The following is a 24,197-nucleotide window of genomic DNA, read 5'->3' as shown; positions in this document are numbered from 1 at the left end:
CAAAACAAGACCTTTTTGGGGTGGTGACACAATCCAGTCAGCAGAATTTGCCTTGTCCGGAGCGAATGCAGCTGAATCTCATCGAATGAACTTTGTCATCCTCTTCCGGGTGACATCATCCATGACTGCATTTTCCCACAGCATCGTGTCTGCAGCTTCTTTGCCAATATAGTGACGCTTCAGTAGAGTAAATAGCTAGTACAAGTTTTTTGGATTCATCCTCATTATCAGTCCAAGTGGGGGGAAAAAGGGGGATTATTAAAGCACAAACTGCTCTTCTGACATAACGACATCTGAAAAAGTGAACACAAAAAAAAGATGGTTACAATTTTTCATTTTGAGGAAAATATTGTGGAGATCATCCAAGTTTATTTACACCGTTTCATTTGGAAAGGTTCACAAAGACTGGATTTTGTACAAACTATCGTGCTCTCTGTGGAACTGAAGTTTGATTTATTTTTGTACGACACAGCATGGATTTGTTGACATTTTAATTTTGCTATAAATGTGTGAGATCACAAGTTGCGGTGATATTTTCATTTATAAATTGTGAACTTTGTACAATTTTTTGTCATGCTGGATGTTGACACATCTTATCTCTGAATAAAGAAGAAATGTGTTGCCAGAGGCCTGTAAATTGCGGCATGTTGTTGTTTTGTTTTTTTGGCGAAACGGCTTAAAGGGCGCCCAGTGCGAGACCCCGCTTTGGCTTCGGTGTAACCCGTTTCATGTGCATCCACGCACCCATCTGACACACATACTGTATACTGACCTGATCAGCAAATAAGCACCGATCACGAATATGAATCTTTATCCCCCTTTCTATAAGGCCACGGCCCAATTTGGGGCCGCGAGTGCCCCCTGCTTTTTAGCTATGGTCCGCCGCGGTACTCGGTTGTAATACACTTTTCTATCACTTGTGGCAGTAATGGCAACCGAAGATGTCTGGAGCTAAAGTCACAGGCAAGTTTTTAAGCGAAAACATTGTGACTAAAGTGAAGCTGTATTTTTATTAGCAATTTTATTGACAGTTTAGTTAAGAAATATATTAATTAATAATTTAGTTTACTTATTTCAGCACAACATAATTGCATGTAAATTTATTTTCCGTCAGTTATTTATGAGTCCCTTTGTATGCCGTATATTTGGTTATAATTTATTTTCCTAATCAGCCTGACCTACTGTAAGCCGAGGGCAGGGGTCTGCAGCCTTTGAGTTTGCGGCTCTCTGTGAGTTTAATTTGGTGGGAAATGTATGGAAGTAGAATTGTCTCACATCAACTTATATATATTAATATGACATTAATACATATACATACATTGATAAATATACAAATACAAATGTGATATACAAATAAATAAATAATTTGTATAAATAAATGCGTATTTATAAATATATTTTTGAGATTTGAAAATATATACAAATAAAATGTATAAATATAAAAATGTGACATACAAATAAATCAAAAATTTGTATAAATAAACGTGTATTTGTAAATATATTTTTGAGATTTGAATATAAATATGCTTGATTATATACTTGTATTTGTATTGAATTTTCATATGTGGATCGCTTTTTTGCTTTTGTGTCGATTAGACATTCCTCCCACAAATAAATGTGACCTACACACTCTCCTGAACAACCAGCAGAGGGCACTGCAGCCAGAGCGGTCTGGGTCACAGACATGGTCAGACACTGACGAGCCAATCAGTGGCACACTAGGGAGAGCCATATTACGTCATGACTTTTGGGATGATTTGACACACATTGCACTGATAAGAGATCAGTATCTTCATCGGGACAAGGTCATTAAACGGCATTGATACAATAAAATAAGCAGCTAGCACGGTCTTTCAGATTAACTGGATGAATTAGCATTAGCTAATACAACGCTAACGTTAGCTAGCTCAGGCCCGTTATGCTTTCTTTCTGTAAAGACGTGGATTGTTTTTGTGCAGAGAACTCCGGGCATTTTGCATGTAATGCATATAATGCTCTGTGACCCAGACTGCTCTGGCTGCAGTGCCCTCTGCTGGTTGTTCAGGGGAGTGTGTAGGTCACATTTATTTGTGCATCTAGTCTGTGGTAGGAATGGCTCATCGACACAAAAGCAAAAAAGCGATCACATGCTAATTCTGTACAAATACAAATACAAAATCAAGCATATTCATATTCAAATCTCAAATTTTTATTTATAAAAAATATTGATTTATTTGTATGTCACATTTTTATATCATAAATTTGATTTGTATATAATTTCAAATCTCAAAAATATATTTACAAATAAGCGTTTATTTATACAAATTATTTATTTATTTGTATATCACATTTGTATTTGTATTTGCATATTTATTAATATATGCATATGGATTAATATCATATTGATATATATAAGTTAATGTGAGACAATTCTACTTCCATAGAAATGGGCTCAAATGGCACTTTGTATGGTGAAGGTTTGGCCCACCCCTGGCCTAAGGTTTATGTGTCAGGTAAATAATCATCTTTGTGATCAACATATGCTTTCATATCATTTCATAAGGTTGTAAACTGTAAGTAGGTTAGATCAAATTATTGAATAAGATTATACACTCAGAGTTATCATTTGAGCGGAAAAAGTATTGGAAAAGTTGGGCCCCGAGGTCAAAAAGGTTAAGAACCCCTGCACTAGAGAATGCCACCATGTGCTTTTGCACGTTCACTGATTTTCATGAGTCATCACTTTTAAATGTATTATCTGCAAGGATTCAGAATATTATTCTGCTCTCATTTTGACTATAAAAATGGTGATTACAGCATCACACCTATCAAGCATCCAGTCAAATGTCAGCCTTGGAAAAAAAAAACAAAAAAACTTCACAGCCCAAATGTGTTATATTTTGGTGGTTTTGATGATATGATGTGATGTAATAATCAGGATTTATTCAGATTTGGTCTTCATTACACTACTCAGCACAATTCCTGGAGAAATTTGATGTTTTTGTTCACAAACAGGTTTACCAGCAGATGTCAGCAAACTCAAGGTGGTTATAGTTTTCTTTCTATTATATCTCAGCAATTATCATTTAACAGTACACAGGATTTTATGCAAATGATGATTGCAATACCCAATAGTTTAGTAGAATTGCCTTCTTTAGTTTGTTATTGATGCATCATTATGTCCGAAAATATTGATATCGGTGATAAATTATAATTTTTCAGATGATACACTGCTGACGCAGCATCAGGACCAACCAGTGCAGTATCTTGATCAAGTATGAGACTATATAAGAATCAAACCTACAACATTTCCATTGACAGACAAGCTCTAAATATATAGTACTGGTAATGCCAATAAATGGTGCAATGCAGTAAAGTATGCACAGTATTTCAATGACAACAATGCTTTAATTATGTAGTTTGCAAAGGACATATTAAACATTAAAATATTTGTTTTACTGAAATGCATGCTACAAAGAGCAGGATATTAGACTTTGTACAGTAACACTGATGCCTGCATGAGTAACAAAGGGAAGTACAGTAAACATGTTTATTTGTGTTGCAATGAATACAACAGGGTTTGGCAGCAGCATACGTTCACAGATGTTTCCTGCTCTTCATTGAGATCAGAGCAGTACTGTTGCTTCCAATAAAAGGCGTCGGGAAAACAGGGTGGACAAATAAACAATGTAAATGTCATCACAAAGTAGAAATTATGGACAATAAGAGGAGACATAAAAGTTAGGGGAAAAAACATGAAAAAGCAAAACAAGTATGTTGAGAAATACAAATGTGTTTTTTTTGTGTGTGTTTTTTTATGTCAATTGCAAGAAAGATCATCATGAATTGATGTACAAGGAGGATATTTATTTAGGATTTTAATTAGTTTTAATTAAAAATATATATATATTTTAAAAAAAATATGCCGATTTTTTTTAATTCAATCATATTTTTTTGAATGATTATACAATTTATTACACAAATGTTTCTGAACTCTTTTCCATAAGGTTGAGGTCGGAGCGTTGTCATAGGCCATTCTAAGCTCTATGCTCGCTTGTTTTATTTACTCCAACACCAGTTTTGAAGTGTTTGGGTTGTTTGGCTTTGCGATCTCTCCTCGCTAGTTGCATATGATAACCTTCACCTTTTAGAAAGTTAATCAGTAGAAAGACTACTAAATGATCTGTGTGTCTCAATAAATCAGAATACTGTACTGTGCAAAAGTTATGTGATTTTAGGAGTTCAGTTCGGACTACAATGCAGTTCATTTTCTGATTTGAGAAAAATAACCAAAAACTGTTGTTTACAGTATTGGACTTTTTACAACTTTCATGAGATACTTAATGTTTTTATTTATTTCTATATACTCATTGAATTTAAGAAATTAGGAAATACATTCTTAAAAACATTTTGCTTTGTGTGTGTAGTGAAAATATTATATTTAATATAATAGTTTCACTTTTTCAATTATCCCTCAGGAGACAAATGCTGTCTTTTTTGTCTTTTCGGTACATTTTTGGTCATTATTTGTGTTGTTACCTACAGTAACTTACTGCATTATACATAACTTTTTACTGAGAGAGCTTTTTTCATATCAAATTTTAAAACGCCAATATCCAATTCTTTCACAGGTGTGCGATGCATTGACAGTTATTCAACAATACCCCGCACAGCCAAACAGGACATATAAGTCCTTTATTTTTTAAACAAAACATGTTGGATACGTTTATTTTATTTTATTTTATTTTATTTTTACTTTTGTTTGCTCACATATCCCAAACAGCTTCAGCCCTAAAACTAAAATACCAAATATGTCATGTTTTTTAAAATGTATTTTAACCCTTTGAACGCACTTTGATGAAATTATGTCACAGTTTGTAATTAGTAGAAATTTGCATTATTTTACTAATTCAAACATTGTTTGACCAAAAGGCCGTCTAAAGGATTAAAAAGCATTACATTTTTAGGACTGATGTATTTTGAAAAATAATGTTTTTACACCCTTAAAAAAAACGTAAGGATCGATCCATCCATCCATCTTCTTCCGCTTAGCACTTTGGCTACCCCTGTGGTAAATTTTAAATATGCTTTATAAATAAAGTTGATTGATTGATATCCGAGGTCGGGTCGCGGGGGCAGTAGCCTAAGCAGGGAAGGCCAGACTTTCCTCTCCCCAGCCACTTGGTCCAGCTCTTCCCGGGGATCCCTCGGCGGATTTTCTAAGGATTTTAATCATTATTTATTTGATATTTTAAATATCCCCAGAAGTTTAAACTACTGAAACACTAAATTGGCCCTAGTGTGTGAATGTGAGTGTGAATGTTGTCTGTCTATCTGTGTTGGCCCTGTGATGAGGTGGCGACTTGTCCATGGTGTAGCCCGCCTTCCGCCCGAGTGCAGCTGGGATAGGCTCCAGCACCCCCTGCAACTCCGAAAGGTCTAAGGCGCCAGACTCAAGGTCACACCTTCCCTGCTTGGGAATTCTGGTCTCCGGTTGGAGGCGTGGGTTCAAATCCCACTTCTGACATTGATTTCTTTACCATGAATGGATTAACATGGACCCCAACTTAAACAAGTTGGAAAAACTTATTCGGGTGTTACCATTTAGTGGTCAATAGTACGGAATATGTACTGTACTGTGCAATCTACTAATAAAAGTTTCAATCAATAAAAAATAAAAAAAAAGCGGTAGAAAATGGATGCCATCCATCCATCCATCTATTTTCTACCGCTTATCCCTTTCGGGGTCGCGGGGGGTGCTGGAGCCTATCTCAGCTGCAATCGGGCGGAAGGCGGGGTACACCCTGGACAAGTCATATAAAATGGATGGATGGATGGAAATAGATCAACGCTTCAAATATGTTCTAATTGAGGATTGACAAAAGAAGAACTTTTTTAATTGAACAAAAGGGGATGTCATAATTGAGCTAGTTAGATCTGCCTAGCAACAAGTGACCAACCAGAAAAAAAGAATACATTTCCCTCGCTTGCTACACCTGCAAACTCGAACTTGATTGTTTTTTTTATTTTTTATTATTCTATTTAATTTAATTTGTTTTTATTTAAAAAAAAACAAAAAAAAAACAGGATGTGAAGTCTCGTCCCTCCTACATACCAGAGTGGTTGTTTAACTAAAAAAAAAAAAAAAACAGCGATCGACGAGACCTCGCGCGTGCACGCGTCGGCGCGAGCGCGGCTCGCTGGCTGGCTGTGCTGTTGCTCGCCGCGCTCGTGCCCGCTGCTCGCCTCACTGCTAGCAATGGCGCTGCGGGCTGCCCAGCTCCTCTCCCCTCGTCTCCTCCTCGTCTCGGCTTGCCTTTTGCTCGCCGCCGGACCACATTCGGTTCTCTCTTGTCCGAGTCGGTGTTTGTGTTTCCGAACCACCGTGCGATGTATGCATCTGAACCTGGAAACGGTACCGGCTGTCTCTCCTCAGACCACCATTCTGTAAGTCGCCTCCTCTTTGTGGTTCTTTTCACTCTAACGGGAAGTTTTGGGAACTTTTTGTTCACATTTCCACTCTTTGGTCAACTCGTGTAGCGCCTTAGTGTTTATCCTTTGACCCTCTCGGCCACTAAATCACACTGAAAAGCAAACAAAGAGCTTTTTGTGGAGTAGTGGGCTCTTTTACAATATGTGCCAGGAAGTTTCCAGCAACACCTGCCTAGCTTAGCAGTTGGCCTGAGAGGTCAGGATGGTCTTTTAGGGTCACACAGCTGCTGGGTGTGCAAGCGTCACGTCCTTAGTGGGGTCCCTGCATCAAGACTCAAGCCTAGGGAGACCACTTTAAATACAACTGGCGGATTGTGCATTGGACGCATTGTTTCTGCCTACCTGTTGTTGCTTTTTGTTGTCCTCGGTGCTTGACATTCTCTCCCTGATGATGAAAAGAAGTAGCAGACACTTGTAAATGTCTCATGAATGTTTAATATTGGGGGTTGCCGACCCGTTGATCGCAATTGACCGCTCCATCTTTGCAATAGATCCAGAAAACATTAGGAAAGTCCAATTGTTAGCTACCTCTCTTTGTTTGTAATGTATATTTTCTGCTGGATCTACTCTCTGTTTTATGCTGCAGCTGTTACATAAACTTTAATATTGTACATGGTAATTGTTATATATTGTATATATTATATAAAAATATAATATAATATATCGGTATATATCATTTACTGTATATATAATATGCAACTATTACATATATGCATAGGCGCCGATCTACATTTCTGCTAGTGCAGGGGTCGGCAACCTTTACCAGTCAAAGAGCCATTTTGACCAGTTTCACAAATTATAGAAAACAATGGGAGCCGCAAAATTTTTTGAAGTTTTAAATTAAATAACACTGCATGCAAAGTTTTTTTTTGCTTTGTGCTATGTGTAAGCCAGGGGTCTCAGACACGCTGCCCACACCTTTATATGGAATTTTTAAGCTGGTGCGGCACGCGGGTTCTAACTGAATAGCGCTTGTCAGTGTCGTGCGTGCCGTAATGGTACATCATATAGCGTCCACTACAATCAGCGTGCCTGATCAGCCACATGTTGTATGGGACTTCCGCTTGCTCACATGGGTAACAGCAAGGCATACTTGCTCAACAACCACACAGGTTACACTGACGGTGGCGGTATAAAAAAAAAAAAACTTTAACACTCTTACTAATAATGCGCCACACTGTGAACCCACACCAAACAAGAATGACAAACACATTTCGGGAGAACATCTGCACTGTAACACAACATAAACACAACAGGACAAATACCCAGAATCCCATGCAGCCCTAACTCTTCCGGGATACATTATACACCCCCCGCTACCAAACCCCGCCCACCTCAACCGTCGCACAGAGAGAGAGAGGGGGGGCGGGGGGGTTGATGTGTGAGGGAGCAGACTTGGGGTAGGGGCGGGGTTTGGTGGTAGCAGGGGTGTATCATGTATCCCGGAAGAGTTAGGGCTGCATGGGATTCTGGGTGTTTGTTCTGTTGTGTTTATGTTGTGTTAAGGTGCAGATGTTCTCCCGAAATGTGTTTGTCATTCTTGTTTGGTTTTGGTTCAAAGTGTGGCGCATTATTAGTAAGAGTGCTAAAGTTGTTTTATATGGTCACCGTCAGTGTAACCTGTGTGGCTGTTGACCAAGTATGCCTTGCTGTCACGTACGTGTGCAAGCAGAAGATGTATATTGTATAATAAGTGTTAGGCTGGCACGCTGTTAATACAGATTGTAGAGGGCGCCAAATGTTGTAACATCATGGCACGCCCTTATTATAGCTGTAAGGGTGAAAATCGGTGAATATTAATCCCGGGAGGTTTCTGCGAGAGGCACTGAAATCCGGAAGTCTCACGGGAAAATTGGGGGGTTCAGCAAGTAAGCTGCTGAGCCGCATCAAAGTGATCAAAGAGCCGCATGCGGCTCCGGAGCCGCGGGTTGCCGACCCCTGTGCTAGTGGGTGCTAGGTGTGAGTGTATTAAAAAAAAAGTTAATATCCCATATGATTTGTGGCTTTATTATTTTGTCAAACGGACCAAACTCGCCACAAAATTAACTACAACAAGATTGAATTTTCAAAAATTATTTTTAAAGATTGAAAGTTGCCATCAATCCCACGTGGGTGCTCTGCATTGTCACCCACGGGATCGGCGCCTATGCATGTATGTTATATTTTATATCGCTACTACGGTACATTTTTAGTCTACTTTATACCTGCATTATCCTTTCCAGCCTTACACTTTCCATCCTTTGTAATTGAGCTACTGTGTGGAACATTTCCCTTGTGGATCATTAAAGTTTGTCTAAGTCTAAGGCCGCGTTTACAACAATGCCACCGTTTAAGACCCCCGACCCCCTCCGTCCGCCGGCGCAACGCAACCTAGTGTGCATGCGCTTTGTCTGTACAGACACTTGTGGAAATCACACATGAATATCTTAAGAGAAAGCGATTGCAGCTATTTCGGATACAACACTTCTCAGACGGCAAGAGAACTTTCGAATGTCCGGGTCAGCTGTGATTCTAAATAGCTGCAATCGCTTTTTCTTAAGGTATTCATGTGTGATTTCCACAAGCGTCTGTACAGACGGAAGGAGAAACACGACATGTCGTAGTGGGTAGAGCAACCGTGCCAGAAACCTGAGGGTTGCAGGTTCGCTCCCCGCCTCTTACCATCCAAAAATCGCTGCCGTTGTGTCCTTGGGCGGGACACTTCACCCTTTGCCCCCGGTGCCACTCACACCGGTGAATTGAATGATGAATGATAGGTGGTGGTCGGAGGGGCCGTTGGCGCAAATTGCAGCCACGCTTCCGTCAGTCTACCCCAGGGCAGCTGTGGCTATGAAAGTAGCTTACCACCACCAGTGAATGAATGATGGGTTCTACATGTAAAGCGACTTTGGGTACTTAGAAAAGCGCTATATAAATCCCAGTTATTATTATTATTATTATTATTATGTCTGGATGACTCGCCTTCATATTTCCAGTGGTTAGCTCCGAGTTACGAAACCGCTTTATTATGGAGCTGGCTGTGGCGCGTTCTTTCTGACGTCACTTCCTCTCCGAAACTCAGTTTGTAAACGATCAATGAGTCCATACAAAGCTAAGAGTCGGAGATTTAAGAAATACACGGCGCACTTACTCGTGTGAAAATTTGTCCGACGAGGGGGACCTTAAACCATGGTTTAGTGTGGCTAAAATGGGGCTTAGGCTAAATAATTATCCGTTTAAAGGGTTATCCGGCTTAGTGTAGACATAGCCTAAGTCTAAGTCTAAATGCATCATCACTAGGGTTTAAAGGGGAACTGCACTTTTTTGGAAGTTTGCCTATTTTTCACAATCCTTATAAGAGACAATTGTTTTTTTTTACATTTTAACTTGTAATAATTGGCTCGCTCTCGCTGGCTAGCAATGCAGCTAATGGAAACAGTCCATTCTGCCTCTAAGTCACTTTGAAATTAATCTTAAACCTGTATAATAACCAAGCTGTTGCGACATTGTTATTGCAAGAGCGAACACTGAGGAACTGTTACTGCTAGCGTAGTAATACATCGCTTTACTACGGCATTAGCCATAAAATAGCTACGGCAAAAGGTAAGCTATCTACTAAGTCAACGGCTGAATGGCTTTTGAGTTTGTAATACACAACACAGTGTGATAGTACACCAATCTATACTGACTAAAAACATGAACAATCATGTTACAGTATCTGCAAAGTAGTATTTCATGTTTTATTTGTACACAGCTATCTCAACAGGGTAATGTAGTTGTATGGTGATGTGCTGCATGTATCATTAGCAATAATATAGTGACTCACCCGATGGACATATGTCCGTTTGGTCCAGCTGGCCGCCGGGGATGTTTCCAGTTGATTTGGGTAAGCAATCCAATTATTTTTGCATAGTTTGGCTCTAAGTTCCACAATCGCAGCGTGACCAAGTCACGCCGACCCTACTTTCTCGACTTCTGTCTGCTCCAACATGTCAGCCTCTATTCTGTACCGAGGATGTCGTTGTGGCTTGTGCAGCCCTTTGAGACACTTGTGATTTAGGGCTATATAAATAAACATTGATTGATTGATTGATTGATATTCGCGCTCGCCTCTATAACAATAGTAGTTTATCCTCTGCATAATAAGTGTCAAAAAGATAAGGTTGTGTCAAAAAGATAAGGTTGTGAATCCTCATTTGTCCAAAAAAATTGCCATATATGTTGTCTATTACAAAGTCTGCCATGATTACAACACACTGGTGTTTTTTCCCGGAAGTAGGAACACACATTTGTTGCTGTAAGACGGAAGTGCGCTGCTATGGAAACGGAAATAAATTAAGTTAAAGTACCAATGATTGTCAAGCACACACAAGGTGTGGCAAAATCATTCTCTGTATTTGTATTGCTTAAAATGGCCAAAATACGGTAAATATTGTACATATTACATATTGTTATGAACGTGTATGTTACTACATTATATATTTACTTGCAGCATGTATATAAAACGTTGATGGAGGGTTTTGAAGTTGTTTCAGAGGGCTTTGAAAGCTACAACAGTGACTCCCATTAGCCGCATCTTCCAAGCATTTTTTATCATTTTTAAAATCCCCCCTTAAAAGATATGTGTTCTTGTCTCTCATAATTATTGTGAACGATAGGGGCATTTTGCTTGTAAGTCACAATGCTTATGAGAGTCAAAAACACGTCTTTCTTTTTTTTAATGCATTTTAACTCGTAAATAAACATAGAAGAAAAGTCTGCTTACAATGGATTCTATGGGAGTCATAAAGTCATTACATCATTGCGTCTATTCCGACCACAAAACCCATTGACTCCATTGTAAGCGGACTCTTGCTCACATTTACTAGATAGAGTGCATGACAAAAGAAAATGTGTGCTTGTTTTGCATAAGGATTGTAAATGATGGGCAACATTTTTTTTAAAAAGTGCAGTTTCCCTTTAAGTTACATTGTCACTGAAAGGACTAGGCGAAACATGTTACGCACCATCGGCAAATCAGGAGCAGGCATTCTAATAGCTAAGCTAACTGCTAAACTAGCTTGAAACAACACCAAGAAATAAGTGTAGCTCACTTATAGATGATTGTATCGGAATTGGCAGCATAAAACCCTGATCCTAATAGGGTTTTCAAAATATTTTAAACACAATTAATCACATTTTGTCTGTGTGTGTTAAGTCGTAATTAATCTTGATTAATTGCAGGTATATGGTAGTAGTTTTTTGTCTTTATAAGTGTACATTTGACGAATAATCAAAGTTTTTAATGCTATTGACATTTTTTCATTGAACATTATGCATTTTTAATCCTCTGGGAACATTGGCGTTTGATTATCTTCAAAACCAAACAGGACATACAAATCCTTAAGATTTTGAAAAACAAAAAATCATTTTGGATTCTTTTTTTTGTTTTACTTTTTTGGGTCAAATTTCTCAAACATCAGCCCTAAAAACTACCGTGTTTTGTTTTTTTCAAATGTACCAATTTGAAATCCTGTTGATCAGTTAATGTCACAGGTTCAAATTAGTAAAATAATTAACGTTTGGCAAATGTATGCTAATTGAAAACTGAAATTTTTTTTATCAAAAGGCCTTCAAAGGGTTAAAATAAAATCATCCATTACATGTTTAGGGTTGAAGTGGTAAAAAGGTCTAGGCAAAAAAGTAAAAAGAAAAATGAATCCAAAATATTTTCATGCCCTTAGAATGACTTTTATGTCCTGCGTGACTTCAGGGTATTGTGGAATAATTGCCAATGTACACCATTTTCAAATTTAACAAGAAAAAAAATCAGCCATAATTGAGAAACACAGCAAATGTATGGCTAAGATACAGCTAAATATTATTGAAATGACAAAACAGTTAGCATCTGTCACATGAGAGTTAAAGAGCTCAACACAAAACGGCCTTAAACACTTTTCCTGACAATAAATTCCCTGGCAAAATTTGTATCCCCAGCTGCTGCAGTGCTTGAATTCAGCGGGGTGGAGCTACACTGCCATGTTTACACACCAGCTTTACGCATTAATAACACAACATGTAGATTCTTACAATCATGCTTTGATGGCCAAATATTTTTGTTAATAATTCTCGTGATATTTCTACCTAAATAATTACTTCTGATATTCTGTACAGTACGTGTTATACAAGTTAATGGTATTCTTATTGCTGTATAACACTGTCTTAACCTTCTCTATTTTGTAATAAAGTGTGATATTTCTAGGCATTCAGCCTGCTAAACACTCTGTCATTAAGGACTATCAACCAGGACATCTTGTATTTTCCTGCGCTACGGGACGGGCCGAGGATCACACAGGACGTGCACACATTAATCGCGCATCCACAGGAAGTAAATGTTCGTTGACTCGTTATTATCTCTTTGACAGCCCTAATCATCACATTAGAGCCCTTCCCCCTCTGTAAAGCGACCAACAGAGCTGTCAATGTACACACATTTTAACTCTTGAATACACTTGTATGTTTTGCGGCTCTTCGGGTACGCATTTTTCCGTTTTTAGTTTCGATTTCAGTCTGTGAAACTTGGATAATACTCCTGAGTAGTAGGTTCAATGTGCACAACTGATCATCTCAGTTTCAGCAATGTGTGTATACAAGTTTAGATTGGGGTTTGTTTTTTTTCTTAACGGGGAAAGACGGTAATATCGCTTGCTTTCATGTGAGCATTTAAACTAGCTACTGTAGCTGGCTCCAGTCAGTCCATGAGTTGATCAAAGTGCAGTTATCAGTCACAGTTTTTCGATAATTTTAATTTTGAAAGGATAATACTAACTGTCGGTAGGCCTGGACAGATGGTCAATAAGTCAATTATTAGAACAATAAATGAAAATGATGTTGATAACTTTTCTATGTCTGTGTGTGTTAGCCTCAATGCATATTTTTAAGTAAAATAGATGAAATAAAGATTTTTCTACTTGTCATAACTTTTGATCTTTATGCTTGACGGTGGTCGCAGGCAGCCAACGCTGATCAACATTTCTCCCCTTTCTGAATTGTATACTCCTTTGAAGAACATTAGTTTGGATCATTGATTCTCAAACTGTGGTACGTGTACCACGAGTGGTACTCTGTTCCATCTCGTGGTACGCCAAATAATCACTTTATTAAATATTCAAACACAGTGTTATTGTTCAAGCTGTGTGTAATGTTACAGTGGCCAAAATATTAAATATACTTGTTAGATAAAACCGCTGACTTGTCTTTAATGAATATTTAGGACAACTATGCTACTGTATTTTAATGTTGGTCAATATGGTGGTGCTTGGAGAGCTAAGTTTTTTCTGAGTTGTTACTTGGTGAAAATAGTTTGAGAACCACTGGTTTAGATTGTACCTTCAGTGAAATAAAGGAGTCGTGTACTATGTTTTCTCTATCGAATACAAAGTATGTCCTTACAGGGTCCAATAATATGTAATTGGTATGATATACATAAAGGGGAATTGCACTTTTTTGGGAAATTTTGTTTATCGTTCACAATTGTTATGAGAGACAAGAACACACGTATTTTTGGGGGACAGAGTGGATTATAAAGATCATAAAAATGCTTGCAAGATGCAGCTAATGTACAGGCAGAATGTATTGCTCCCATTAGCTGCATTGCTAGATACCTAGAACAAGCCAATTATTACAAGTTAGAATGCAAAAAAAAAAATGTTTTGTCTTTTTGTCTCTCATCAGGCTTGTGAACGATTCCAAAAAAAAAGTGCAGTTTCCCCTTCAAACATTCTTTATATGGCCTTGCTTTATCATTTTGTATACTGCTTAGGAACTGACCCAGCTTTTTTGCCTTTGGTAAAGTACAAATATTCACCTTGAAGTTCAATAATACGGTACAATCGTGTAGATTAGAACTTACACTGACACCTGTTCCTGACTCCTATACTTTCCACCCTGTTCAATAGATCCCTTTTTGCAGTTGCCAATCAAGCAAAACTCTTAGATACATTGGTGCCTTTGTGTGCTATTGGCTCTGCGATCCACTTGTCAATGCAATGACCTATTATTAGTTACATTCAGTCCGGGAATAGGGGAAATAGGAGGACAAAGAGGCGTCTTAGTCTCCTTGAACCACAGCAGCCACTGTGCAGAAAACGGCTTTGTCGTCTAACATCTGGGGTCAGCCCACAACAGCCTTGAAGTGAACCTATCATCCAGCCCAGGCACACCCCAACACCCTTCCCCCCACTGTCCTTTGCCACAGCAATGAGATGATTGTTTTGGTGTTCTTGCAGGATGTCTAAATCTGTTACATCGCTGATCCCAGATAAGTGCTTGCTGTCATTTCTTTCATGCTTGTGAGCTTTGAAGTCGTAGCCACTCGGCACCTTCTCTCACCTGTCTGCCATCAGGTCAAAACATCACCCCACACATGTATTAGTCAACGCGCAGCTGACCCTCTGCAGGGTAAATGTCTGAGTATCTTTCTATGACTCAGAAAGCAGGGCAGATAGTATGTGTACAGTGTACGACAATGCAAATCCCTTCACATGCTGGAACATGTGGCTGATATTACACTATAATTGTTTATTGTTTTTTTAAGCTAGCTCAACTAAGTTTTTTCTTCTTTTTGTATTCATAATGGCAAATGCCCTCAATAGGCAAATTATAAATGATAATGATTAAATGCTAAACTGAATTAACGAATGTATAAAATAGAAAAGCACTCGGAGAGCGCATACCTCTGCCAGGCCCTACCTCCCTCTCTAGATTAAGCATGGGCCAAATTTTGCTCGACAATATATTGACCTCCAAATTACTGCCGATAAACGATGTGATTGCCATTATTTTTTTGAGAACAAATTAACCAATGATGTAATGATAATACATAATAATAATGCAAGTATACCCTTTCAAATGCGATGAACTTGTATTTCTCAATGTATTAACCTACAAATTATTGCAGATAAACAATATTATTGCCATTATTTTCTTGAGACCAAAATAACCACTGATGTAATGATAGTACATAGTAATAATGCAAGTATACTCTTTCAAATGCGATGAACTTGTATTTCTCATATATTTTAACATTGTAATTGAAAATGTAAACTTTTAAATACCAAGTTAAATAAAGTAAACATTTAATAAAAATAAAATATACTTTGTAAGAAAAATGTTGCACTTAAATAAAAATCACAACCAACAGCAATAAAATAGGTTCTGGCTTTGTTGAGGGGCCGGGGTACACTCAAATAAACACGACCAAAACAATAAATAAAATGGCTAAATAAAGTTGTTGTGACCGTAATGATCATGATTATTATTTTTGTGGTATTGTTTAAGGTGCTCATTAAGTAAGTAATTATTAGTAAGTAATTATGCACACGCTAAAATCTATTAACCAAGTTTTATTTTTTTGTAATAACTAAAATAAATAGCCATACAATATACTTTCTTGGCAGAGGAAACATAACATTTTGTTCTGGCTTCATAAGAGCTATATTGTTTTTCTTTGTGTGTTTAAATATGTTAATCTTCTTCCATTTCAATTAGTAAACGTTTTAGAATGCTTTTTTAATAAATGTGAATTTTGGTGATCAGCTGTTTCCCTTCCGGTTTATTTGAAGTCACAGGAGTTCACTTCCTGTTGAACTAAGTCCTTGTCCGTCTGTTTCAACTTGACACTGTGGAGTTTATATCGATAACTTTGTGTAAAAACAGCACCGCCTTCATGTTTAATATTAATACTATAGCTCGATTGTTTAGACAGTAATGTGTTTAGATTGTGGAATGACTTTTCCTAATGGGGAAAGTTTCCTGTTTACATGTTATCAATTAAGCTAGCTAGCAAGCTAACGCTAATTGGTCTCCATAATTTTATCCTGTGTTTATCAATCATGTTTTTTTGGCCATTCTAATTTATTGCGGTAATATGAATTGTCGGGAGTTTTACAGGGATTATCATTACGGCCGTTTATTTGTAGTACAAATGCCCGCAGCTGCTAAAAAGAGTGACCGCTCTTGTAACCTGTAACATTGCATGCAAATGACGATTATTGAGGCTGGCAAACTTAACGACTTCATTTTCATTTATCGCCCAGTTTATTGACTTATAGTATAGTATATTGGCCCAGGCCTTCTCCAAATCAGCCCCAAAATTGAATTATATGTTGTTTGTCCTATTTCTGACATTTCCTGAAAGTTTAATCAAAAGGTGCACATAACACTATGAGCTATCTGTAGCGGAATTAAATAAACTGAGCAAAGCTTTTTGCCAATCATTCACTGTCTTTGTCTCGGTGGGTGAAACAGACACATAAGCAGAGCCTTGTATCAAAACGTAAGGTAACATAGTAGAAATTATCTGCATCAGCCCCAAAATGTAATTACTTGTTCCTTATCCCATTTCGTACATTTCCTGAAAGTTTGCACATAACTTGAGCTATCTATAGCTAAATGAAAGAAACGGAGTGAACCCTCTTGTCGGTCTTACAGAAATAGAGGCTTGCACAGTAAATTTTAATATAACATATAGGGGTGTAAAAAACAATCAGTACAAACCGATAACGGATTTTAACTTAAGAGATTTGAATACATTGTTTGTTGAGCGTATGGATTGATCTATAGTATGTATCGGTCGATGTCCTGTTGGAAAGTCATGAATCAGTTGATTGTAGATCTGATATAAAATATGGCCGCTTTAATCTTGCGACACTTCTGTGATGAAATAATACGAGAGTACCGTTCGCGTTTACGACTGACAACGACAGAGCAACATAGCAGACAGCACCGAAAGAGTTTACAAACAATGCAGCCCTAATATTAAATCTAAAGTGTAGTAGACGTTAGGGTTTAAAAAAAAAAAGAATGGTCAGTTGCTGGTTACTGGGGTTCAATCCCCACCTTCTACCATCCGAGTCACGTCCGTTGTGTCCTTGGGTAAGACACTTCACCCCTTGCTCCTGATGGCTGCTGGTTAGCGCCTTGCATGGCAGCTCCCGCCATCAGTGTGTGAATGTGTGTGTGAATGTGGAAATAGTGTCAAAGCGCTTTGAGTACCTTGAAGGTAGAAAAGCGCTATACAAGTATAACCCATTTATCATTATCATTTGGGAAAAGTTTGGAAAGCAGCGATAAAGCAGCGGCAGTATGACTAATCTGAGCACTCACCTGTTGTGGCGGCATCGAGACACTCAAGCCAGCGATGAGGGAGCTAAGGATGCTAAAGCTGGCAGAGCTACCAACTGGCAAGATAAGAGGACACTCATTTGAAATACCATCAGCTCCAACTTAGCCACAACACTGCAAGGTAATCACATCATCTACTTCACTGTTCATTGTGCTAAAGACCTAAATCAGAGCTGCCGAGCTTGAGAGTTATTACACTTTCTCCCGCCACACGCCACACTTGACATTACTTACGTTTATATTTATTTTTTCATTATAAACAACTTGTTTCCTCGCGGCCTGCCGTTGTTCGAGTAATTCTGATTGACTTACCGAAAGAACCAATTACAGACCAATCCATTAACCATTGTGCCTAAATCTAGCCATCCACGGAAGGCACCACACAATGTAAACCAATCAGAAGCAAAGTAAGGCGGGTCCTTGCATCTTTATTTTTCACACACACACTTCAGTGCAGTGTTGTCAACTTGGCAACTTTCTCGCTAAGTCTAGACTCTTTCCAACTCCTCTTACTGACTTTTTCTCAAAAGCAACTAGCGATAAATCTATCAACTTTTTGGGGGCTGTTTGGAGATATGGAAGCATGTAACACTGTCTTCAACGTACAAGCGGGGCTGCTGTGAGCCTTTCCTCACAGGCTGTACCCTGTCTACTGAAAGTCTGCTCTTAGACAGCTTGTACTGAAAACACATTTCTTTGTACTTTTAAATGCAATTACAATAAAGTCCATGCCATTCTCGTCAGAGCTGAGCAGAGACCCACACCAAGTCTGTGCAAAGCTGCCTCTGTTTCTGCCTTGGTTGAGATGTAAATGTACCATCATTGTCATGTTTCAAATAAAAACAAACCTATCTTTGATGTTAATAAGCCAGTCAATAGATTTGGGTCATTTGTGAATATCCCAACCCTTCTGTCTTTTTATTAAATTTTAAACTCTAACAAATTAAAAATAACAAACACTAAATTGGCCCTAGTGTGTGAATGTGAGTGTGGATGTTGTCTGTCTATCTGTGTTGGCCCTGCGATGAGGTAGCGACTTGTCCAGGGTGTACCCCGCCTTTCGACCGAGTGCAAATAGGATACACTCCAGCACCTCCCCGCAACCCCGAGAGGGACAAGCGGTAGAAAATAGATGGATGGAAGTATAACAAATAAAAATACAACTAAACTAAGAATCAACAGAAGAAAACGAATTTACAGTTCTAATCATAATTTTCATTTTTTAACTCACACATCTTCTTTTCTTTAAGTTCATGGATTGCAATGCCATGAAGTTGATAGTTCTACTTTTTGCTAATAATACAGGAACCACCTGTTTTTGTCTAATTGAAAAATAAACACATGACATAATTCTGACATGATGCATTTAATTTTCTTTTCACCATGCAAAGCTTACATCTGCATCAAATCGCATCAAATTGTATCACATCGAATCATAATGTTTAAAAAGTATTGTTAGTGAATCGTATCGTAAACCAATGTATCGAGATTCATATCGGATTGCCATTTAAGGTAGAGATGCACACCCCTAGTAACATAGTAAAAATTATCTGGATCAAGCACAAAATGTAATAAATAATGTCCTCATCCAATTGTGGGCGTTTCTTAAAAGTTTTAACAAAATACGTTGTAACGTTTAGAGTTATGTAGTTAACTAACAGACAGTGATTGCAGAACCTCCTGGCAAATGTAATACATGGGATGTTAGTTACTTTGTAGTTAGATAAATAGTAGCGGTTTGTAGATTGCGTGGTTGTATTGATTTGAAAAGTGTCCCATCAAAATTATCATAGGTAGTTTTGAGTAGTTCATTCATTAAGGAGGTGTCAGACAATATTTTGATACGTTTGTATTTCAGCCTGATGTGAAATATGTTGGCTCGGAAGCACTACCACACTCAGGCTTCATGCCAAAATATTTTCTACAAGACACTTGGGCCAAGAAACATCGATGTTTCCCCCAAACATTTTTTTTCTGGCAGCTATGTATTTTTCAGCTATTTTCTCTATGGCGTCTTGGCATGATCGTAAATTATGATACCTCGCTTTAATAACGTATCTGCATGATTTCTCAAGGATATCTCCTTCTAAAATCATATTGGGCAATGCGTTTGCTGGGCTGCAGGTGAAATGGCCATAGTGTATGTTATGCATTCGTGCATGCTGAGTTCATCTGAATTCATGTTGACTGTTTTTGAGATTTGTATTAGTTTACCAGAGCAGAACTGTATCCCACTAATTAACTGGAATAATAGTCGCATTTCTGCTGCATATATATATTATGTTCATAACACAAATTACATTTGGATTGTTTTCAGATTTTGAGATCAGTGTATGAAATCCTAATATAGGCCATGCATTTACTTCTTTATAACTCTCACAGATTGTCTTTGAGAACTAAATTGATTATTTTGGCCTAATTGTTTTGTTTGTAAATTTGAGTACATACACTGTACGCACAGATATAAACAGCTGGGATCTACAACAGTGTCTTGTTATTTTTGTCATGATGAACAGTAACAAGATATATTTATCAGATGATACCAAATGACTTAACTAGATATTTTGCTCTTTTTCTGTGCATTTTAATGATTTACGCACAAATGATAATTTACGGTGAAATGTTTTTTTTACCATGTTGTGAGAGCTTACCGTTACCTGTAATAAATACTCATTTGTTATACATTAAAATAGTTTTTCCAGTTTAAATGACACATTTGTGTGTATGTAGAGCAATAAAGAAGTTTATGTTAAGACAATGGCAGTGTTTCATGGACCTCGTTGTGGTTTTTTGGGTTTACAAAAAACCAATGAATCAGTTCAGTGGTAGTTGTTGACACACTGCAAGCTCTTCTCTCCCCCTCTGTCCTGTGTCCGCACAGAACATACAGTGTCCCATATGCTTGGGCTTCTTGTCACATTTACTGTGCTCTGTTGTATTACTGCATTTTCTTTCTATAAAGAAAGGTGGTGGTCATCATTAATGACTTGAAGAGTCATCACAATATCGATATTCTATGACCAAGCCACATTGCGCGTTTGCCTAGTGAATTGTGCCAGGTCCTCTAGGAGAGTAAGTGTGTCAAACATGAGCGCGGATTAGTGCGCTCACTCCAACCAAACAACTTTAGGTGTTAAATTAGCCCAAGCTCATTTTGAATAGCCGAGTGTGAGTATGCAATTCGTCTGAATGTCCCTCAGTCCATTTACTGACCTAAATCAGTCTTGGGTCTGACTGAGTAACTCTGAGTCATGGAGGGAAAGTGAAGTTCCATTGTTAGAAATTCGCTACAGTCAGGCTTTGTGAGGCATTCAGTGTCTGCAAACGCCTGCTTATGTCCTTGAAAACGTTGTTACAGATACTGAATACTAGTAACTAAGTAGGCCGATAACCGATTTTTAGAGCTCATATTCATTTGCAGCAGAAGTTTGTTAAACATGGATAGTAAACTTTAAGTTGTTTTTTAAAAGTTTTTAGGAAATGGACCACGAGCAATATGTTTTATGTGGCGCTAATGTTGTGGTTAATTTAGCACCAAAAACATCAGATTTCACAAACATCTTTATTACCTGTGTCTAATGCTGCAGGTCAGAGGAGCATCAAGATATGTGTTTCAAAATGTGTAAAATCTCCTGGTAAAATTGGTAAAAATATGGGATTTCTCTAAATCACAATAACTCACCATCTACTCCATTTTATACATTTTTATATAGCAATTTTTCGGATTTAATACATTGTAAGGTGTCATTGTGAGGAACCCTGAAATATTGAAAAAAACAATTCCGGGCACCCTCATGTAGGTTATAGTTGAGACAATTTTCCGGATGGCTAACATAATTACTTTCTGGATGTTACAGAAAGTATTATAATGTGTGAGCTGCTGCCTTCTCCTCTTTACTTATACAATAAGTCTTCTATTTGTCAATTTACACAAGTTTGGATTTTTGGCAGAAATATTTTTGTTGTTGTCCTAACATACATCCATCTCTATCGATTCATCCATCCATCCTTCTTTTACTGCTATGTCATGTTTGTTTTTATTTGAATCATGGAACATTCCATGATTCCAAAAACAAAATTCCCCCCAAAAAGTGGACTACCCCTTTTAAATTAATTTAGAAAAATACTCCAGCAAAAAGGTATCTCTTCTCACGCAGGGCAAATGGGCTGATGGTTGAGCAGTGGTTATTAGTATCTACTTCACAGTCTTCACTAATTATTTATTTGTCTTAAATACTAATTACTAGTATATGTGGATATATTGTATCTGCTGATGTAATTCTGTTGTAGTTTTTAAAACAACAAAAATAAAAAGACCTATACCGATTTACATCAAAGTGCTACATATTGGTGCCGATAATCGGTTGATACCCAGTGAAGAGTTTCAAAAAATATTAATTGTAGTTTTTTTAATTGTATTTATTTATTTGTTATTAATATTATTATTATTTTTTTTACCTTCATATGTCTTACTTGGAGTCATCTGCTTCTGGGGGTTATCGGCCGTGCAGTGGTGGCGCATTGTGTCAGCGTCCTGCTGGCCATGATCTCAATCAATCAATCAATCTTTATTTATATAGCCCTAAATCACAAGTGTCTCAAAGGGCTGCACAAGCCACAACGACATCCTCGGTACAAAGCCCACATGATCTGATGACCTCCTGGTGCAGATGGTTCCTGTGATAGTGTTTACTCACATGTCTCCTCTGTACTCAGCCATACATTCATTTGTTTATATAGTTGCGTGTGTGTGTGTGTGTGTGTGTGTGTGTGTGTGTGTGTGTGTGTGTGTGTGTGTGTGTGTGTGTGTGTGTGTGTGTGTGTGTGTGTGTGTGTGTGTGTGTGTGTGTGTGTGTGTGTGTGTGTGTGTGCATGTGCGAGTGCGTGTGTGTGTTTGGTATTTGTATGTTTGGTATTTGTGTCCGTGCGTGCGTATGTGATAATGGGGGGTTCTGGGTCATCGGGGTATTGTTTTTAGGTTTGTAAAGCACTTTTCGTTGAATTTCTTTTATGTATGAAAAGTGCTTTATAAATAAAGTTTGATTGATTTATTGAAATGGAGACTTATAGCTTGTCCTCGACGCTTCAAGTGCAATATTATGTTTCACCTTCTTGAGACGTAGGACTTATTCCAGCCTCAGAGGCGTGTAAGAACAAAAGTACTTATGTCGATGGTATAATACGCGGAAATTTAGGTTTGACAGGGAACGCCCACATTTAAAGGTTGCTCCACCCAAAGCACGCATCTTGGATGAAGGTGCGCAGTGACAGACTTAAGTCAAGGGGGAGAATGTTGCGCAGCCAAAATCTATCTTTTTTGACTTAAGCACCTGAGACAATAGGGCCCTTAATGAATAACCGTGATTAATAATCATCATGATTTCAATAATAATAATAGATTAGATTTATATAGCGCTATTGTAGACACTCAAAGCGCTTCACAGAGAAGTGAGAGCACATCATTCAATCTCTCCACATTCACACCTGGTGGTGTAAGCTACATTTGTAGCCACAGCTGCCCTGGGGTAGGCTGACGGAAGCGTGGCTGCCAGTTTGCACCTACGGGGCCCCTCCAACCACCACCCATCATTCATTCACCAGTGTGACCGGCACTGGGGGCAAGGGTGAAGTGTCCTGCCCAAAGACACAACGGCAGTGAGTAGGATGGCAAGAGGCAGGGAGCGAACCTGCAACTCTCAAATTCCTGGCACGGCTGCTCTACCCACCACGCCATGCCGCCCCAATTAAGCAAAATTATATAATTTCCCACAGGAACTTGCACATTGGTTTGTAATCACTGCACTGAGTTTAAATATAGGTGGTTTGTTGTAAATAACCGGAAACCCAACAATATAATCTGGACTTTTATGGTGATCGGAATGAAATAAACTAAACACATTTTTTCACTTTCCCATAGACATAACAGAGTGCATAGCTTTGGTCGATAAATCATGAAACTGCCACACATCCTCTGCTAATGTGCGGTCACTGACCAGCCACAAATGGAATGTTTAATAACACAATTAAGTTTGTCCTTAAAGGGGAACTGCTCTTTTTTTTGGAGTTTTGCCAATGGGCCACAAGAACACACATGTCGTTTTTTAAAATGATTTTAAAGATGATAAAAAAATGCGGAGTCACTGTTGTAACTTTCAAAGCCCTCTAGAACTACTTCAAAACCTTCCAGCAACATCTTATATACACACTGCAAGTCTATATATAATGTAGTAACAGACACGTTCATAACAATATGTAATGTGTGTAATATGTAATACTTAACGTATTTTATTCATTTGAATAATTTCCGGGCCTGATTTTTGTCCGCTCATGGATTTCTATTTCCATAGCAGCACATGTCGGACTTCTGGCAAAATGTGTGTTAAGGATTTACAACCTTATACTATTGAAGCTAAATAAAGTGCTGCTTATAGAAGTCGGCACGAAGGAGGAGTGAGACTTTAAAGCAGACGGAAGCCGGGAGAGGAGGATGGGACCCATTATTCCCTGCTTGGCACTCAGCATCAAGGGTTGGAATTGGCGGTTAAATCACCAAAGTGATTTCCGAGCGCGGCCACCGCTGCTGC

The 24,197-nt window shown here is 38.2% G+C and overlaps 1 protein-coding gene across 2 annotated transcripts in view; it reads left to right on the top strand.

Annotated features, from left to right (window-relative positions):
• The first annotated feature begins 6,238 nt into the window (after window positions 1-6,238).
• pxdn (peroxidasin) overlaps window positions 6,239-24,197 on the top strand; it is a 106,422-nt gene continuing 88,463 nt past the window's right edge. Inside the window, exon 1 of one of the 2 annotated variants that reach the window (XM_061968511.1) lies at window positions 6,239-6,426. In XM_061968511.1, the coding sequence (XP_061824495.1) occupies window positions 6,239-6,426 (188 nt within the window). The remainder of the gene's footprint in view (window positions 6,427-24,197) is intronic. The other variant, XM_061968512.1, reaches the window with a different exon arrangement.

This window comes from Nerophis lumbriciformis, linkage group LG08 (genome assembly GCF_033978685.3).
Source record: "Nerophis lumbriciformis linkage group LG08, RoL_Nlum_v2.1, whole genome shotgun sequence".
Lineage (NCBI taxonomy): Eukaryota > Metazoa > Chordata > Actinopteri > Syngnathiformes > Syngnathidae > Nerophis > Nerophis lumbriciformis.
The sequence above is the reverse complement of the archived record's forward strand: the minus strand, read 5'-3'. Positions and strand labels throughout refer to the sequence as shown.